The 16,601-nt window shown below is 42.1% G+C and overlaps 1 protein-coding gene across 3 annotated transcripts in view; it reads right to left on the bottom strand.

Moving 5' to 3' along the window:
* Positions 1–3,098: 3,098 nt before the first annotated feature.
* Positions 3,099–16,601, bottom strand: part of LOC127211011 (zinc finger protein OZF-like) — a 62,237-nt gene continuing 48,734 nt past the window's right edge. For 2 of the 3 annotated variants that reach the window (XM_051170832.1, XM_051170833.1), the window contains exons 2-3: positions 5,921–5,975; positions 3,099–4,732 (exon numbers count right to left, since the gene is read on the bottom strand). In XM_051170832.1, the coding sequence (XP_051026789.1) occupies positions 3,163–4,732; positions 5,921–5,975 (1,625 nt within the window). In that variant the 3' untranslated portion in view covers positions 3,099–3,162. Of the gene's footprint in view, positions 4,733–5,920; positions 5,976–6,190; positions 6,318–12,360; positions 12,508–16,601 lie in introns of those variants that run through there. The other variant, XM_051170831.1, reaches the window with a different exon arrangement.

Genomic DNA, 16,601 nt, shown 5'->3' with positions numbered 1-16,601 from the left:
TTCATTTATACTTCTTTTTTTAGACCAGTAGTATTTGGTTTTATCTTAGATCCTGGGCTATCTGGTCTCTGGTTCTTGGTCACCCAGTGTCAGATACGAGTTCCATCTCATGGAGCAGACCTTAAGTCAAAGAACATTGGTTAGCTACTCCCACAAGCTTTGTGCCACCATTGCTCTAGCATATTTTGCAGGCAGGAAAGATTGTAGATTTTTTTTTTGGTAGTCTAGAAGAAAGTACCTTCCCATACCAGGACACTAGATGATTGGGGTGACGGTTCTCTGGAGGCACCAGGTCTGTTCCTGTATTTGAAACATTGTTTGGTGAGGGAGAGAGTTGCTTTTTACTACATGGTTACATAGTCATCTTGTCCTGTAAGCACTCACAGGCAGAGATTAACGTTGGACACAGTCTTCAGTGGATACAAACCCATACCTGACCAAATGTTATAAGTAGAGTGTTGATTCCTAAATAGGTGAGGACCAGGGAATGGTGCAGAAGAGGAGGTAGAACAAAGACACAGGTTCGAAAAAGTGCAGCGAAAAGATGTAAAAACTTGCTGAGCATAGTGGAATACGCGTTTACTCTCAGCGCGGGAGGCAGAGGTGGGTAGAGCTCTGTGAGTTAGCAGAGAACTTGGTGTACATAGCCAGTTCAAGAAGATCCAGGGCTACATATATACAGTCTGAAAAAAAAGTGGTGTGCGTGTGTGTGTGTGTGTGTGTGTGTGTGTGTGTGTGTGTGTGTGTCAGTGCACCTATGGTTATCTGTACCAGATCTACACGAGATTGGGTCTGTGAGCATTTCCTCATGGATAGGGGAAGCCAGCATGAATCTCCACATACCCAGCAGAGGGTACAGCCAATTCATGGTTGTTGCGGAGGAGCAGTCATCTTTCCAGTGGTCTAGGCTCAGACATTTTGCTCTCTAACCCATGCTTGAACAAGTCCTAAGTTAGAATCAGTGGGGCACACATAAGACATAAAAAATAAAATAAAATAAAATAAAAAAAAGAAGGGGACTTGTTAAGGATACCATCAAGAGAGAGGAAGATAGAAAGGGAATGTGTGAGGGAAGAAGACTAAATTCATTATATAAGTGTGTAAAACTATCAGAAAAATTAAGAGCAAGGGACTGGAGAGGTGGCTCAGCACCTACGATATCTTGCTGGTCTTCAGAAGTCGAGTCCAGTTCCCGGCGCCTATTCCAGCTGTCTGACGCCTCTCTACAGCTACAACCTGATGATTGTGGCCTCCGCACGCACCCACATTCAGGGAAGCGTAAACACGCCCTCACCAATAACAATTTCTTTTTTTTTTTTAAGTTTTTTTTTTTTTTTTTTTTTTTTAAATCTCTGTAAAACACATAGCCAAGTGTATTGGCTCATACTTTTTCAATCTTGGCCATTGTAAGTCACAGGTGGGTCAATCTGTCCGTTTGATGCCAGATGGGTCTACATAGTTAGGACAGCTGGAGTTATACCATGAGACCTTTCCTTAAATAAATAAATACCATAAAAACATACACAGAGAAATCTCATTTGAGCCCGGTGTGGTGGTGTAAGCTTTAATTACAACTCTTTGGAGGCAAAGGCAGGAAGTATGTGAGTTCTAGGCCAGCCAAGCCTAAATAATGAGATACTGTTTACAAACAAAAGAGAAAACAACCCACTCTTATTGGAACAAAACACACACTGAAGAATTGAAGAGCGCAAAATACAAAAGCTACATAAACACCAGGAAAATTCCACTTTTCACAGAAATGTAAGAAAACTGCAAGGAAATTAATAATAATTCTAAAAATATGCCATATAATGGTGAGAAAATATTTTTAAGAAGCATACATTTTCACTTTCAAATGAGCCACAATTACCAACAAGTTAGGCACAATCAAGTCTACTGTTTTATTACAGAGGCATCTCAGTTCAATGAATCTAACCACTCTACAGTAAAATGGAAAAATCACTACCTCAGTTCACTTAAACAATATCCACTGAATTGGAATTAATTCACCAAACTTACATCACCTCGACACTAGTGTGTTTTTTTTAATGTGGTTGTGAGCGACAATGGCTGGGTGGCTTCAGCAGTCCGAGCATGAAGCAATACAGGCAAAACCATGACATTATTCATCAACTCTTATTTCAAAACTATAAAACACAACAATGTAACCTAAAGGTCTTGTATAAGAATAGAACAATGATAAAAAAAAAAAAATGCTCATAATTTTACTGTATTCCAGGTTATTTCCACAAATATTCTGGGCAAATGAATTTGCTGCCTCAACATTTATTATCCTCTTAAGACTGAGTTACAAGATAATACTTCATAGATTTTCTTATTTGAAAAAAACATAGCTTTCTACTTGCTTCTTACATACAATCTGTTAAAAGATGAATTTTATTTATATGTATGTGTACACTTGTGTTTCCTACTTGCAAAGGCCAGAAGAAGACATCACAGTTCTTGCATTTTGAATTTCAGGTGGTTGGTTGTGAGCCACCCCATGTGGATACTGAGAAGCAAACTGAGGGCCTCTTTGAGTGGCTCGACCCCTTCTCTAACTTTTGTTTCCTTTTTTTTTTTTTTGTAAAGAAAATTCCACTTGCTTGTAACTAGCTTCTTCTTCAACTTCTCATGTGGTATCCAGACCCACTGTATCCATCATAATCCTCTAAGGACTACCATCCCTGCCTTACCCAGTGCAGAGCAAAAGGCATGCCCTACCATGCCCAGTGCAATAGGATTTTACCCCGTGTCTGCTGCACATCGGGGATGACAACTACACGTTTGCAGGTCTCAGTTACTGTCCATTTCGTTTGTTTTTGTTTTTTTTTTTTTTTACATAAATATTGAGCTTATTTGTGTGTGTGCCCACCTGTGTCTATGAGATACAGAGGTAATCCTTCAGGAATAATTCTCTATTTTCACCATATGGGCCCCTGGGATGGGACTCCGATTATCACGCTTTGCCACAAGCACTTTTACACACCGAGCCTTCTCATAAGCTGTTCAAACCTTTTTTTTTTTTTTCCGTACCTCAAATATAAGTAAGTTGTCCACAGACAAGGCCACCAGATATGCGGCTGTAAGTTCTTCGCTTCTTTTCTGTCCGCTCTTTCATGTACATAAAGGAATGTGGAAAACATAAAAGCTTCTCTCTTCTTACATGTGTAAGGTTTCTCTCCAATGGATTTTTTCATGCTTCACAAGATAGCTGCAATCACTGAACGCTTTCCCACATTTTTTACATACGTAGGGTTTCTCTCCAGTGTGAATTCGTTCATGACGGTAACGGGCACTCTGATGTGTAAAGGCTTTTCCGCAATGCTTGCATATATAAGGTTTCTCTCCAGTGTGAGTTCTTTCATGGTTGCGAAGGTATGTGGTACACCTAAATGCTTTTTCACAATGTTTACATACATACGGTTTCTCTCCAGTGTGCGTTCTTTCATGATTATAACAAGCCTTGCGCTGAATGAAAGCTTTCCCACAATGTTTGCATGGGTACGGTTTCTCCCCAGTGTGGATCTTTTCATGGCTGATGAGATGACTTGAGTGAATGAATGCCTTCCCACACTTTTTACATACATATGGCTTCTCTCCAGTATGAATTCTTTCATGACTGTAGCGGGTACTGGAATGGGTGAAGGCTTTCCCACAATGCTTGCATGTGTAAGGTTTCTCTCCAGTGTGAGTTCTTTCATGGTTGCGTAGGCATGTGGACCAGGTAAATGCCTTCCCACACTGCTTACATACATACGGCTTTTCTCCAGTGTGAGTTCTTTCATGGTTATAACAAGCATCACGTTGGATAAAGGATTTGCCACACTGCTTACATGCATAAGGTTTTTCTCCAGTGTGAATTCTTTCATGGTTCCGAAGGGATGTAGAGCAAGTAAAGGCTTTTCCACACTGCTTGCAGACATAGGGTTTCTCTTCAGTGTGAATTATTTCATGTCTGTAACAGGCACTGTGATGGCTGAATGCTTTCCCACAATGCTTACATGCATAAGGCTTCTCTCCGGTGTGAATTCTTTCATGGACAAGAAGGTGTGATGAACGAATGAATGCTTTGCCGCATTGCTTACACGTATAAGGTGTATCTCCACTGTGAATTTTTTCATGTTTCTGAAGGTATGAATAGTGTCTAAATGCCTTTCCACACTGATTACACACATAACATTCCTCTCCAGTATGAATTCTCTCATGGTAGACAAGTTGACTGAGATTAGTAAAGGTTTCTCCACATTTCTTACACAAAAATTGTTTTACTCGAGTGTGGATTCCTTCATATAGTGGAAAGTATCTCCTGATGGTTTTTTCAAACTGATTATATTTGTAACATGTACTTTCATTATAAGTTCTCGTATAATTTTGATCAGAATTGAGACTCCTATAGGCTGCATTAGAGTGTTTCTCTTTATAAACTATCTGTCTAGGACTTTCAAGTACCTGAAAGGACTCAGAAGAGGTGAAATCTGCATAACGTCCCTCATGTTGAAAAGCTACGTGCACACGTCCCTTATCCTCAAGTGGCTGCTCTCCATGTTTCCCAGTGAGATTCAGATCGGACGGTAAGTGAGCGCTGACGCCTCCTGCACACACACTGCTTTCGTACACGGCTGTTGCAGAAGGCAGGTCCTCACTAGCAGCATATGCTGGAATCTGGTGGTGGGCTTCTCCACACTCACAACCATCTTCATATTGACAGTCTCTCTCAATCATCTGAGTTCTGCAAAAAATGAAAAGAGCATAACTAGTGTTTTATGATTAGCTAAGAGAAACAGTGTGGAGGAATGCCTTGAATGGATGTAGCAGTTGTCAATAAACCATTGTTTAACCAATCAGTTGGACAGAAGGACAGGAAGTGGAAGGGGGAGCTTCCGAGAGGAAGTGGGAAGCTGCCCCAGGAGTCATCAGATAGGCAAGTTATTGGTGTATATGTAGGTTTTGAGACCATACAATTAGAGTAGTTTAGATTCTGCCTGGCATAGTGGTTGCAGCTTTAAAATACACTATAATCTTATTGTGTCAGTTATTGGTGCCCGAGGCCATACTGATAAGTTAACTGCAATAGAGCGCTGGAGGCTAGGGCCTGTGGCTTACTTCTGTTAGCTCCTATTAATAGAGTATTTAGGAGGCGGCAGCAGAATGACACCCACTCTGAGGGCCCCACAGAAAAAGCCTGATCTAAGCGTTGACTTGACTTTTATATAAGGAAGTTTTCTTCAGGAGTTTGGACCCTTGTGGGTTCGACATGCTCCACTGGAATATCCTGCACCCACTCCTTTGGGGTCGAGACTCAGTGGGTTATGCAAAGAAACAAAAGCAAAAGCCAATACCCATCTTTTCAAAAGAAGACATGTAGTGACTAGAAAAGGGATGCAGGGAAGGATGCTGCAAGAAGTTGGGAGAGGAAGGAGAAGGAAACTGATATGATTAGATACATTGCATACATGTATAAAATTACCAAACAATAAGATTTTAAAATGTCTATACCAGTTAACAATGGGGAACATTGCTTATGCAAAAGGCGTGGTTCAAGCAGGATGAAATGGAAATACCTGAATGTCCTTCATGAGAGTTATTGAAGATATATCCCAATTTAAAACTAATATTTACTGGCATTAACATAGAGGCATATCTCCAAGTCCTAAAGACAACTTGATAAAAGTATATTAAATACTTTTGTTTGTATACAACAAATCACTGGGAAATGTCTTACACTGCTTAATGTAACACATTTAAGAAATATTAATAGGTCACAGCGATGGGATCCTCAACAATTCTGGATGCACAAACTCAGTGCAGGTTTTAGAGAAATTTGACATAGAACTGATTTACATTCAGATGTAGTTGGATCATTGGTTTGCTTATCATATTTCTTAAAACAAATTGCAAATATCTGAGTGTGGATTACCTGAGATTTTTTCTGGTAATTACATAGTCCTCTTCAATGTTTTCTTCTGTTTTCCCTTGAAGTAAATTAAAAAAAAAAAAATCATTACGGCATCCCCAACAATAGAGAGCAGTTAATACAGTGTACCTTTTCTGTAGTTTAATAGGACCTGACAGGCTGCCTTCACCACCATGTACCCTTCCAATATTTCAATTCATGAGACTACACAGAGAGCAAGAAACAGCTGTTCTCTCACTGAACAGGCAAAAGAATCAATGTGTTTATTTTTACCTATGGAGATCAGGTTCATAAATGTTTCTGTCATCACATCTCGGTAGAGCTTCTTTTGACTGAAATCCAACAAAGCCCACTCTTCTGGGCTGAAGTTCACAGCCACATCCTCAAAGGTCACAGGCTCCTAAAATAACAGGGAAATAGTGTTTATTGCCAATCTGACAAGATTTGCCACCTTGCCAGGGCCAGGCCATTGTGATGGAAGCCGGATGACAAGAATGCTGACAGAAATGTAGACACCCAGTAACACTTTAGAGAGAAATCAGAAACTGAGGCAGACGCTGCTCATATCCCTACTTTTGACACAAATCTGGATTCGTTCTGCTCGTAACTTAAGATCATGAAGGAAGTTGGATATAATGACAATGGATTAACTTATTTGGCAGATTACAGACAAAACAGCAGCTGCATGGATTCCAGAGATTAGCACTGGACACTGGGGCAACAGAGAGGCAGGCGGCATAGGAAGTAACAACAATGTGAAACTGTGCTTGGCTTGGACAGTGCAAGTATCTACTTCTGAAAAATGTGCCTGGTAACTTATTGTCAATCTAATACCCTCTATGCATTAGGATGCACGTATACCTGCCTTAAACAATTAAAATACATTATTCCATTTACCAACACCTTGGTAATATGGACTCCATTCAATCACAAATTAGAACACATCCCGACTATGGACTGCTTGGCCTGAACTAGTTTTAGGTATAAGGGCAACAAGACAGACTTTACAAATGAACCTATAAGGAAAATCCTTTTTTTTTCGTACCGTATGCCTATGTATAACTAACTGGGCACGGAAATGACCAAATTCTGATGACCCTATGGAAAAGGACATGGGCAGTGAACAAAGGTCAGAACCATTTGGGCAGGCTACTCATCTCAGCAACCAAACTCATTTTCAACTCCATTAAGAAAATAAAGGAAGCCAAACACCATAACTGAGGTCATTATGTACCCTCACTTCTCAGTACTGAACCCAAACTTTGCAGCTACATGTTTTTTTTTTTAAGGTAGAAAGGGTTTGTTTGTTTGTTTGTTTTTTCTTTTCCTTCCTTCCTTTCTTTTGGGGATGGGGGTGAGAAATGGTTCAGCAATTAAGAATAACAGCTGCTCTTAAATAGGAGTGGAGTTTGTGCCCAGCACCTATATTCGAATGGCTTTACCACTACGTGTAACTCTAACTCCAGGGGATCTGACAATACCTTTGGGCACTCACTGGCATTAACACTCATGCACACTGACACACATATAGGCGAAATTAAAAAGAACACATGTCATTTCATAAAAACTAGGTTTCCCTTTTTCTTTTCTGTTCTTTTTTTTTTCTATTTTATCCTCCTTGTGTTCTCACACGCATGTCAGTTACAGAGTGCCACACACACGTCAGTTACAGAGTGCCACACACACGTCAGTTACAGAGTGTCACACGCACGTCAGTTACAGAGTGTCACACCCATGTCAGTTACAGAGTGTCACTGCCTCAGTAGTTCCTAGAGAAGCAGGAAAGTAAAGGGAGAAAGGGAAAAAACATTCTTTGTGGGGTCAGGACCAGCCCACTTACTCTCATGACCCCAGGGCCAGCTCTCCTGACTGCTTCAGGTGGTGAGAGGTGAGAGCATCATGGTCGAGGGGGGGGGCTTTCACCCTCAAGGCTGGCTTATCCATGCCCCCTCTACGAGGGCCAGTCCTGCTGTGCTGCCCAGGAGAGGGGCAGGGACGGCTCACCTGCTCTCATGACCTCGGGTCAGCTCTCCTGACTGCCTCAGGTGGTGAGGGGCAAGGGGATGGAGGGCATCTCCCCCTGTCCAGGCCGGGCCACTTCTTTCTTGCTCATACTCTTGGGACTGGCTCACCCATGACCCCACCACCAGGGCCACGTCTACTGTGCTGCTCAGGCGAAGTCCAGGTTTCACTCTCCTGAGTGCTGCAGCCAGCAAGGGGCAGGGCTAGCTCTCCAGATCTTATAATCCTGGGGCCAGTTCTCCCAGCTGCCACAGGTGGCAAGGGGCGAGGTGGGCAAGGCATCAGATCCGCACCCATGCCATCTCACTCAGACAAGTGGCAGGATCAGCTCTTCTGCACTCTCTCCCCCAGGACTGGCTCACCTGAAATCCTACCACTAGAGTCAGCTGTGCTGTGCTGTCCAGACAAAGTGCAGGGCCTGCTCTTCTGAGTGTTGCAGCTGAGGAGGAGCAAGGCTAGCTCTTGACCCCATGGGCAGCTTTCCCAACTGCCAGAGGTGGCCAAGGCATGGAGGTGAATCACCCCTGCGCCCATGCTACCCCACAGCAGATGAGTGGTTGTGGCAGCTCTTCCATACTCATGTCCTTGGGGCTGGCTCACCCACAACCCTGACACCGGGTCTTCCTCACACAAGGTTTCCAGGTTCATTTTTTTTGTTTGTTTGTTTTTATTTTTGTGTGTTTCTAACACCAAGTATATATGGAGGATAGGAAAGCAAAACCAGGTTATTGGTGAGGAGGACGGTGGGGTGTAGAATATGGGCACACTGTAAGTAGAGAGGGGAATACTGGGGACAGAATGGCTCTCAAGCAGGTTTGGGAATGACAGATGGGAAAAGAAAAGGCCAGAAGAAGGCATAAATAAAATGAAGTGCACATAAAGAAATCATCTGGGCATCCATGATCTTGCAACTCAAGATAACGTGCTGAATACACACATACTATATAATACACACAGTGAAAGGGCACAGTAGAATATACATGATATGAACGAATAATGAGAAAATCCTGGAAGCTAAAGGTTTAAGGAGGGATGTGGATGGAGCACAGGGGAAAGGATGATTAGAAACTGGTTTAACCAAAACTACAGATGTACAAAGTAGCATTATGAAACACCACTAGTTTGTAAGCTAATTTAAAATACATTTTCATGAAGGGAGTAGGGGAAAAGAGTCTTACTATGTAGCCCTTGTTGGCCTGGAACTCTGTATGCAGTCTAGGCTGCCTACAAACCCACACAGATCCACACAAGCAGAAGTATCACACATTAGTGAACAGCACTGCTCCTAAAAGCCACAAGGGACTAAATAAACCATCAGTGCCGGACACAGGTAGCCACCATATTAGTTACTGGCCGGAGAGGCTCCGGTGGCCCCTACCAAGCAATATAGGCTCTTGCCGTTCTTCTGGGTTACCAGCCATATCTAGACGATAAAAACCCTTCCGTTCAAACACCACACATTTTGGTTGGAGCACACAAGTGAATCAATCATGACCTGAGCAGGAAAGCCACAGGCGCCTAATTTTCATAGTGCTGCTGCAAGGTACTATGCAAGCTGCGGGGGGGGGGGGGGGGGGGGGGGGGGGGGGGGGGGGGGGGGGGGGAGGAGAAAAGGCACTAAAAGTTTTATCCTGTGCGAGACTCTGGACGCTCCAACACTGATGTGCCAGACAACATGTGCCTACGGGAAAGCACGTTTCTGGAGCTAAGCAACTGCTACCAATGAGATCTTAGGCCTGGCGATTTAACATGGTCAAAAACCATGGCTATGAATGTCAAGGGTCCTAAGGGAACCTATGGATGTTGTTTTTCTAAGCAGTCCTGTTGACACCCTGATTTCTAAGTATTTGTGTTTCTATTTACATATTTCTGTTGCTTCCAATCTCAGTCAAAGGAGCTTCTTACTGAAGCCATGGTAGTTAATACAGGGAAGCACGGCTATTTAAATTATGAGAATAACTGCGTGCACTCCACCCTAGATGGAACATTCTATCACCTTCCCATTCCCAAGGTTCAGGAAACATTGCAGAAAACTGAAGTGAAAATGTAAGAGCTGGAGGATGCGGAGCAGCACTGTGAAACGCTGTGTGCTGCGTGCACTGTGAAACACTGTGTGCGTGCGTGACACGGCTGTTGCACACACCAATTAAAACACAGTTGTGATTACCCGCACAAGGTCTGCCCCACCCTTAACCGAGAAGATAGGTTTACCTGGTGGCTTCTTGGGGAGGGAGAGTCATTTCCCTTTGGAGTATGGCCTTGGAATGTTTACCACATCTGTGTATACCGTCAAATTGTTTGGTTTTGTTTTTAGACAGGAGTCATTCTCTACTCCTGGCTGGCCTTGAAACTACTGTATAGTTTAGGATGGCAGTGAACTGATAGCAACCCTCCCACCTCAAGTCTTGCAATGGCTGGAATGTCAGGATCTCACTCTGATCAGCAATGGCTAATATTTTTAATCCCTTCAACAATGGTACCACAACTACCAACTTCCATCTCTTACATGTAAAATATCCCCCTGTATAAGAAAGACTGTTGGGTCTTCTAATGTTCTCTGTCACTCTCTTTTACTTGGTACACACACACACACACACACACACACACACCCCTACCATTTAGACAGACAATTGTAATAAAAAAATTGTGTGTTCTTTATGTGTTTGCTCTCAGTGCAATAAATTATGATTTGCTTGATTTTCTTTAAGATTTTTTTTTTTTACATGACTGTGTGTATACAACTTGTGTGTGGGCTCTAGAGGGCCAGAAGAGAATGTGAGGAGCTTGACTCACACATGTTAATGAGCTGCCCAACCTGCCTCTCAGAATAGAACCCAGGTCCTTTACAAAAGTCACAAGCATTCTTTACAGTTACGGCATTTATTTCTTCAGGCCCAAAACGTTCCTTTTTAATTTGTTATGTATTTCTTTTCTTTTCAACTTCTACTCAAAAATTAAAAGTGCTCTTTTCTAAACACTGTTTACCCAGAGTTTAAAAAAAAAAAATCATTGTACAAGTAATCTAAGTTCATTTTCAAATTAATAGTGTATTTTTCATACACAATGTAAGTATTTTACCCTCTCCAAGCTGGTCTCATCTTACCTATCAGTAGCTGCACTTATCTAGCATACTGCTAATATTCCCATCAATTTGAGCATTAATAAAATACAGGGGAAAATGTAAAGATTTTGAGCTGGGCGTGGTGGCACACACTTTTTGTTTGTTTGTTTTTTGGTTTTTCAAGACAAGGTTTCTCTGTGTAGCCCTGGCTGTCCTGGACTCATTTTGTAGAGCAAGTTGGCCTTGAATTCACAGCGATCCACCTGCCTCTGCCTCCCGAGTGCTGGGATTAAAGGCGTGCGCCACCACACCCAGTAGTGGCACACACTTTTAATCTCAGATCTCAGGGAGGCAGAGGCAGGTGGCTCTTGTGAGTTTGAGGCCAGCCTGGTCTACAAAGTGGGTCCAGGACAGCCAGGGCTACAAAGAGAAACCCTATCTCAAGAAAACAAAACAAAAACATACAGTGAACATTTTCTTTCTAGCCCTTAATACTTTTTTTAAACCTAGCAGGATATAAAATCAACATTAAGTAAGCAATATCACTTCTCTTCTCCAATAGAGTGAAAGAGAAAAATCAGGAACAAAATTCCATTCATTGTAACAAGAATTACTTAGAAATAAACCCAAGCAAAAGACTTCAACAATGACAACTTCAAATGGTAAAGAAACTGAATATTCAAGTCTATGAATTTCCAGAAATAATAGCATACAGATAAATATTCTACTGAAAATACTTCGCTTTTCCCCCCTCAAAGAATGCCATCTGTTAAATACTGATCAAACACTCCCAGTCTCAATGTTTTCTATTGGCGAAGCAGCCTTGAGCACGCATGTAAACAACACACATTCGAGCGCACTTGATCCCCTTCACACACTAACACACACGCGCGCGCGCGCACACACACACACACACACACACACACTGTGGAGTCGGAGCTGTTCAGGACCAGCACTAAGAATATAATTCAGAGAGACTATAGCAGGCGAAATCTACAGCAGCACAGACAGACCTGTAAGGCCATCCGAGTAACAACTCACACCACCCAAGTCCCCCTGTGCCACAGTCTGGACTCAGCATCACCAAGCTGCCAGTGCTGCAGTGTCTGCGGGGGCGCAGGTTCCAGGTGGCGCCCCACCCCTTGAAGACAGGGACCTGGGACGAAATGCCTTCCCTGGAACAGAACAGGGCGGGATCTGGTGTTCGGCCGCCTGCTATGCCCACAGTTCCAGTGCTTTGGGGGTCACAGAGCCAGTGCCAGGCTGCCCAGCACCAGGGGAACAGCAGGCAACAGCACCGCAGACTCCGCAGTGCCACAAATCTGTCACTTACGACTCCACCAGCCCAGCGCACACTTACCATTTCCTCTTTTACATGCATCCAGGTGTTTTTCCTAATAGTTCTAAAAACAGAGGAGACAGAGTGCAGACCCCAGCATCACAGGCCTTCTCAACAACACAGGACTCAGACATGGCGGCAAGGGCGGGACCTTCCGAATATTCGTGCTTCTCATTGGATAGTTCTTGAAGGGCAAAACAGCGTTCCTGACTGAAAAAAAAAAAAAAAAAAAAATACTGACAGCCTTGCGCTTAAATATCTGAATTAATAACATTCCCCTTCCCAAAAGCAGTTCAGTTAGAACGGCAGATTCCTTTGTGCGCTTTTTTTTTCCTTTTTTTTAAGCTAGGCTCAGCTGGTTTCGATCCGGTTTATAGCTTTGCCTTTAAGGAGACCGTGCTCCGAACTTTTTGCTGCTCACACTTGCTTCTTGTGAACTCTGGGGCCCCCTATTGCTTTGATCACAAACAATGCCCATGTTCGGCCTGAATTTCAGCCTACCTTTTGAAAGTGGCTTTAAATTTAAATCATGCCCACTCAATCTGTTTCTATGCCAGTGCCATGCTGTTTTTATTCCTATTGCTGTGTAACATAGTTTGAAGTCAGAGATGGATGCAAATCTAAATGACACTTAGAGTTCATCTTACACTGGTCAGAATGGCTAAGATCAAAATCTCAAGTGACAGCACATTCTGACAAAGATGTGGAAAGGGGAACACTCCTCCATTGCTGGCAGGAGTACATAATTGTACAACCACTCTGGCAACCAATCTGATGCATTCTCACAAAATTGGGAAGAGTTCTACCTCAAGACCCAGTGATACCATTCCTGGGTATATACCTAAAAGATGCTCTAATGTACAAGATCACTTGCTCAACTATGTTCATAGCAGCTTTATTTGTAGTAGCCAGAATCTGGAAACAACCTAAAACTCTCTAAACAGAAGCCTGGATAAAGAAATTGTGGTACAGTTACACAATGCAATATGACTCAGCTATTAAAAACAAGGAAATCATGAAATTTACAGGCGAATGGATGGAACTATGAAAGATCATCCTGAGTGAGGTACCCCAGACTCAGAAAGAGAGATATCACATGTACTTACTTATAAGATTTTAGCCATATGGTAGAAGATAATCATGCTACAATTCCTAGACCCAAAGAAGATAAGTAACATGAAGGGCGCAAATGAGGATGCTTAAATCTCACTGAGAAGGGGAAATAGAACAGATAGCAGAAATGGTTGAAGAGAAGGAACAAGTTAGGAGAGGGAATGCAGAGAGAAATGAGGGTGGAGATCAGGCCTTGGGAGAGCGGGAGCAGGACAGAGGGCCTGCAGAGAGAAGAGGAATCATGAGCACAGGCATCTCTGTCTGGGTCAAGCTGGTGACCTAGGATAGGATAGGCTTCTCGAAGGATATGGGGGTGACTCTAGCTGAGATTCCTACTAGCATGGAGACCGAAGTAGACACATATGTATTTGACTAACCAAGTTGGTTTTGTTTTTTTTGTTTTGTGTTTTGGTTTTTTTTTTTTTTTTTTTTTTTGGTTTTTTGGTTTTTCGAGACAGTGTTTCTGTGTAGCCTTGGCCATCCTGGACTCACTTTGTAGACCAGGCTGGCCTCGAACTCACAGCGATCCGCCTGCCTCTGCCTCCCGAGTGCTGGGATTAAAGGCATGCGCCACCACGCCCGGCTCAAGTTGGTTTTGTTATATGTAATTATGTTATGTAGGCTCAATTTTCTTATCTATTTTATTATGAACTTATTAAATGAACCTACCTCCCTAATAACCCAACTAACCCAAACAATCAGAAAAGGATATTAAAGAACACTATAATAAAACTTTAAGGATATCAGTCCCGAGGAATGAGTCTTCTGGTGTAGTCAGCAGGATTTTAGCAGACCAGCAATTCCACCAAAGTTGCTGCTGGAACCGGGAGCAGCAGCTGGAACCTCAAGCCTTCATTTTACCTATCTTTAGCTAGAATTATCTAGAATAATGCCAATATTCTCTCCAATCTGAGCAGGAATTTACACTAAAATACAGAGGAAGTTGTAAAATGTATACTTTTTGTGATATTTGATACTTTCAATAACATAGCAGGATATAATACCAACATTCAATAAACAACAATATTTTTGAGCTCCAATAAAGATGAGGGTGAAAGAGAAAATCAGTGGCAAAATCCCATTCAAGAGCATCATGAAAAGAATTATTTAGAAATAGGCCCAAACAAGAGGGTAAAAGACACTGACAATGACAACCTCAAATGGTAAGTAGTTTAAATATTCATGTCCATGAATGGCCAAGAATAATATTGTACAAGCAAACATTCTAATGTATAGAGTGCCTCAGTTGTAAAGAGCATTTCTATGAGGCTTCAGCTGGCCTGATTTAACTATTCTGTGTCAGCCGGGAAGGGAACGTCTGTTGACACAGCATGCCTCTTTTGGACAAATACTTTTAGAAAGGAGAGACCGCATTACAACACATAGCCCAGGAAGCTACATCAATTCACCCTCACGCCATTTACAATAGCCCTCTAAAGGGTTCCAGGTAACTTGCTCTCACTGCACACTTTTCAGCAGAAAAGATAGTGTCACTTGCTGTATATGTTAATGACCAGTGTCCTCTGTTGAGGTCACTTTTTCTAGCCTTTTGTCTCTTCACTCTGCACCCTGACACCTAACACTATTGAAAATACTAATATAGTTTTTCCTCTGAAGAAGTTCATCTAGAAAAAAGAAGTACCGAATAAGTATACCCTCATGCAATTTCTTCTATTTAGAGAAACAGCCTAATGTAGACCAAACCACCAAACAGTTGTTTTATTATGTATCTGAGCGCATATGTTATTTATGGTTGCCTTCAGTGCCCAGAAGAGTCTTTGATCCCTGGAAGTTACAGGTCACTGTGTAACACCAAATGTGGATACTGGAAAGTGAACTCGGAGCTTTTGGAAGATTAGGAAGCACTCTTAGATGACCAGTCATCTCACCCCTTAATCACCAAGAACTTGTGGCTGGGGGGAGGGGTGGACGACCAGTGCTAAGCAGGTACATATTACTGTCTTGATAAATGGTCATGTAAATGCGAATGCCTTACCAATTCTCCTGTTTATATTCATACATGAAGGAGTAGGTCTGCTGAGAGGTTCTGAAGGGATAAGAGGGAAGATGAAAGAGGGGAACTGGGAATTCAAAACACTAAAATTTATTATAAAAACCCATGAAACTACCAAAAGTGCGGGGGGCGGGGGAGGGGTTGGCGGGGATCAGTTAAAACTGTGTTTAAAAATATCATCACTGAAGTACAATGAAACTTTTACAAAAATACCAAAAAAACACAGAAACTGTGTAAATATTGGAGTTGGAGAGATAGGACAAAGATTAAGGGCACTTGCTGTTGACAGAGAACTGGAGTCTGGTTCCTGGCACTCACACTACAGCTGAGTCTGAATCTAGTTCCAGAAGGTCATGCACACTCTTCAGGTCCCAGGCACTTGGATGCATGTGCGTGCACTCACACACAAACACAGACACACAAGTAACACAATCAATTTTTAGAAATCTACATGCAACTCCGGGAAAAAACACTTTTCATGTAAAGGTAATAAGCAATGAAATAGTGGGGTTTTTTTGAGAAAGAATTTGCTACGGGATTACAATAGGAAACAATAACGGTTCTACTTCAAATCAACCACACACACTGGAAGCCAAACTAAGGCTCCCTGGAAGAGTTTGTAAACACTCGTAATCACTGAACCGTTTCTCCAGGCTACAATTTCTTTAAATGCTTGATATTGCTGGACAGGTTCTTGGTAGCCTGTCTTTCAAGTGACAGGAACGGCAGACTGAAAAATTATGTCAATATTATTAAGCAAATCTTACCTCCAAGATTAAAAACAAAAAAAAGCAAAAATAAAAGTCTTGTGTGGGAAAGATCAGAATGATAATATTTTTATTGTAGTTCTTTCAGGTTATTTCTAAAATATTCTACACAAGCTTAAATTCTCTTTATAAGATTAAACAACACAAAAACATTTATTTCAACTCAAAGTCACACAGCTTTCTCATTTTTTTTCCCATTAAAATTTACATTTAGTTGGAACAGGTCCGTTAAAGTCCTAAGTGATATTCAAATGTGTTTCTTGGATGTTTTTGCTTTGCTAGCCTCTTACCCTAGCATTAAAACATGCATCAGAACAGGATTTCATCCTGCACATGCTTGTAGATTAGGGCTAAGATTACACTTTTCC

This window comes from Acomys russatus, chromosome 28 (assembly GCF_903995435.1).
Source record: "Acomys russatus chromosome 28, mAcoRus1.1, whole genome shotgun sequence".
Classification (NCBI taxonomy): domain Eukaryota; kingdom Metazoa; phylum Chordata; class Mammalia; order Rodentia; family Muridae; genus Acomys; species Acomys russatus.
Note: the sequence above shows the minus strand (reverse complement) of the source record. Positions and strands in the feature narration are given on the sequence as shown.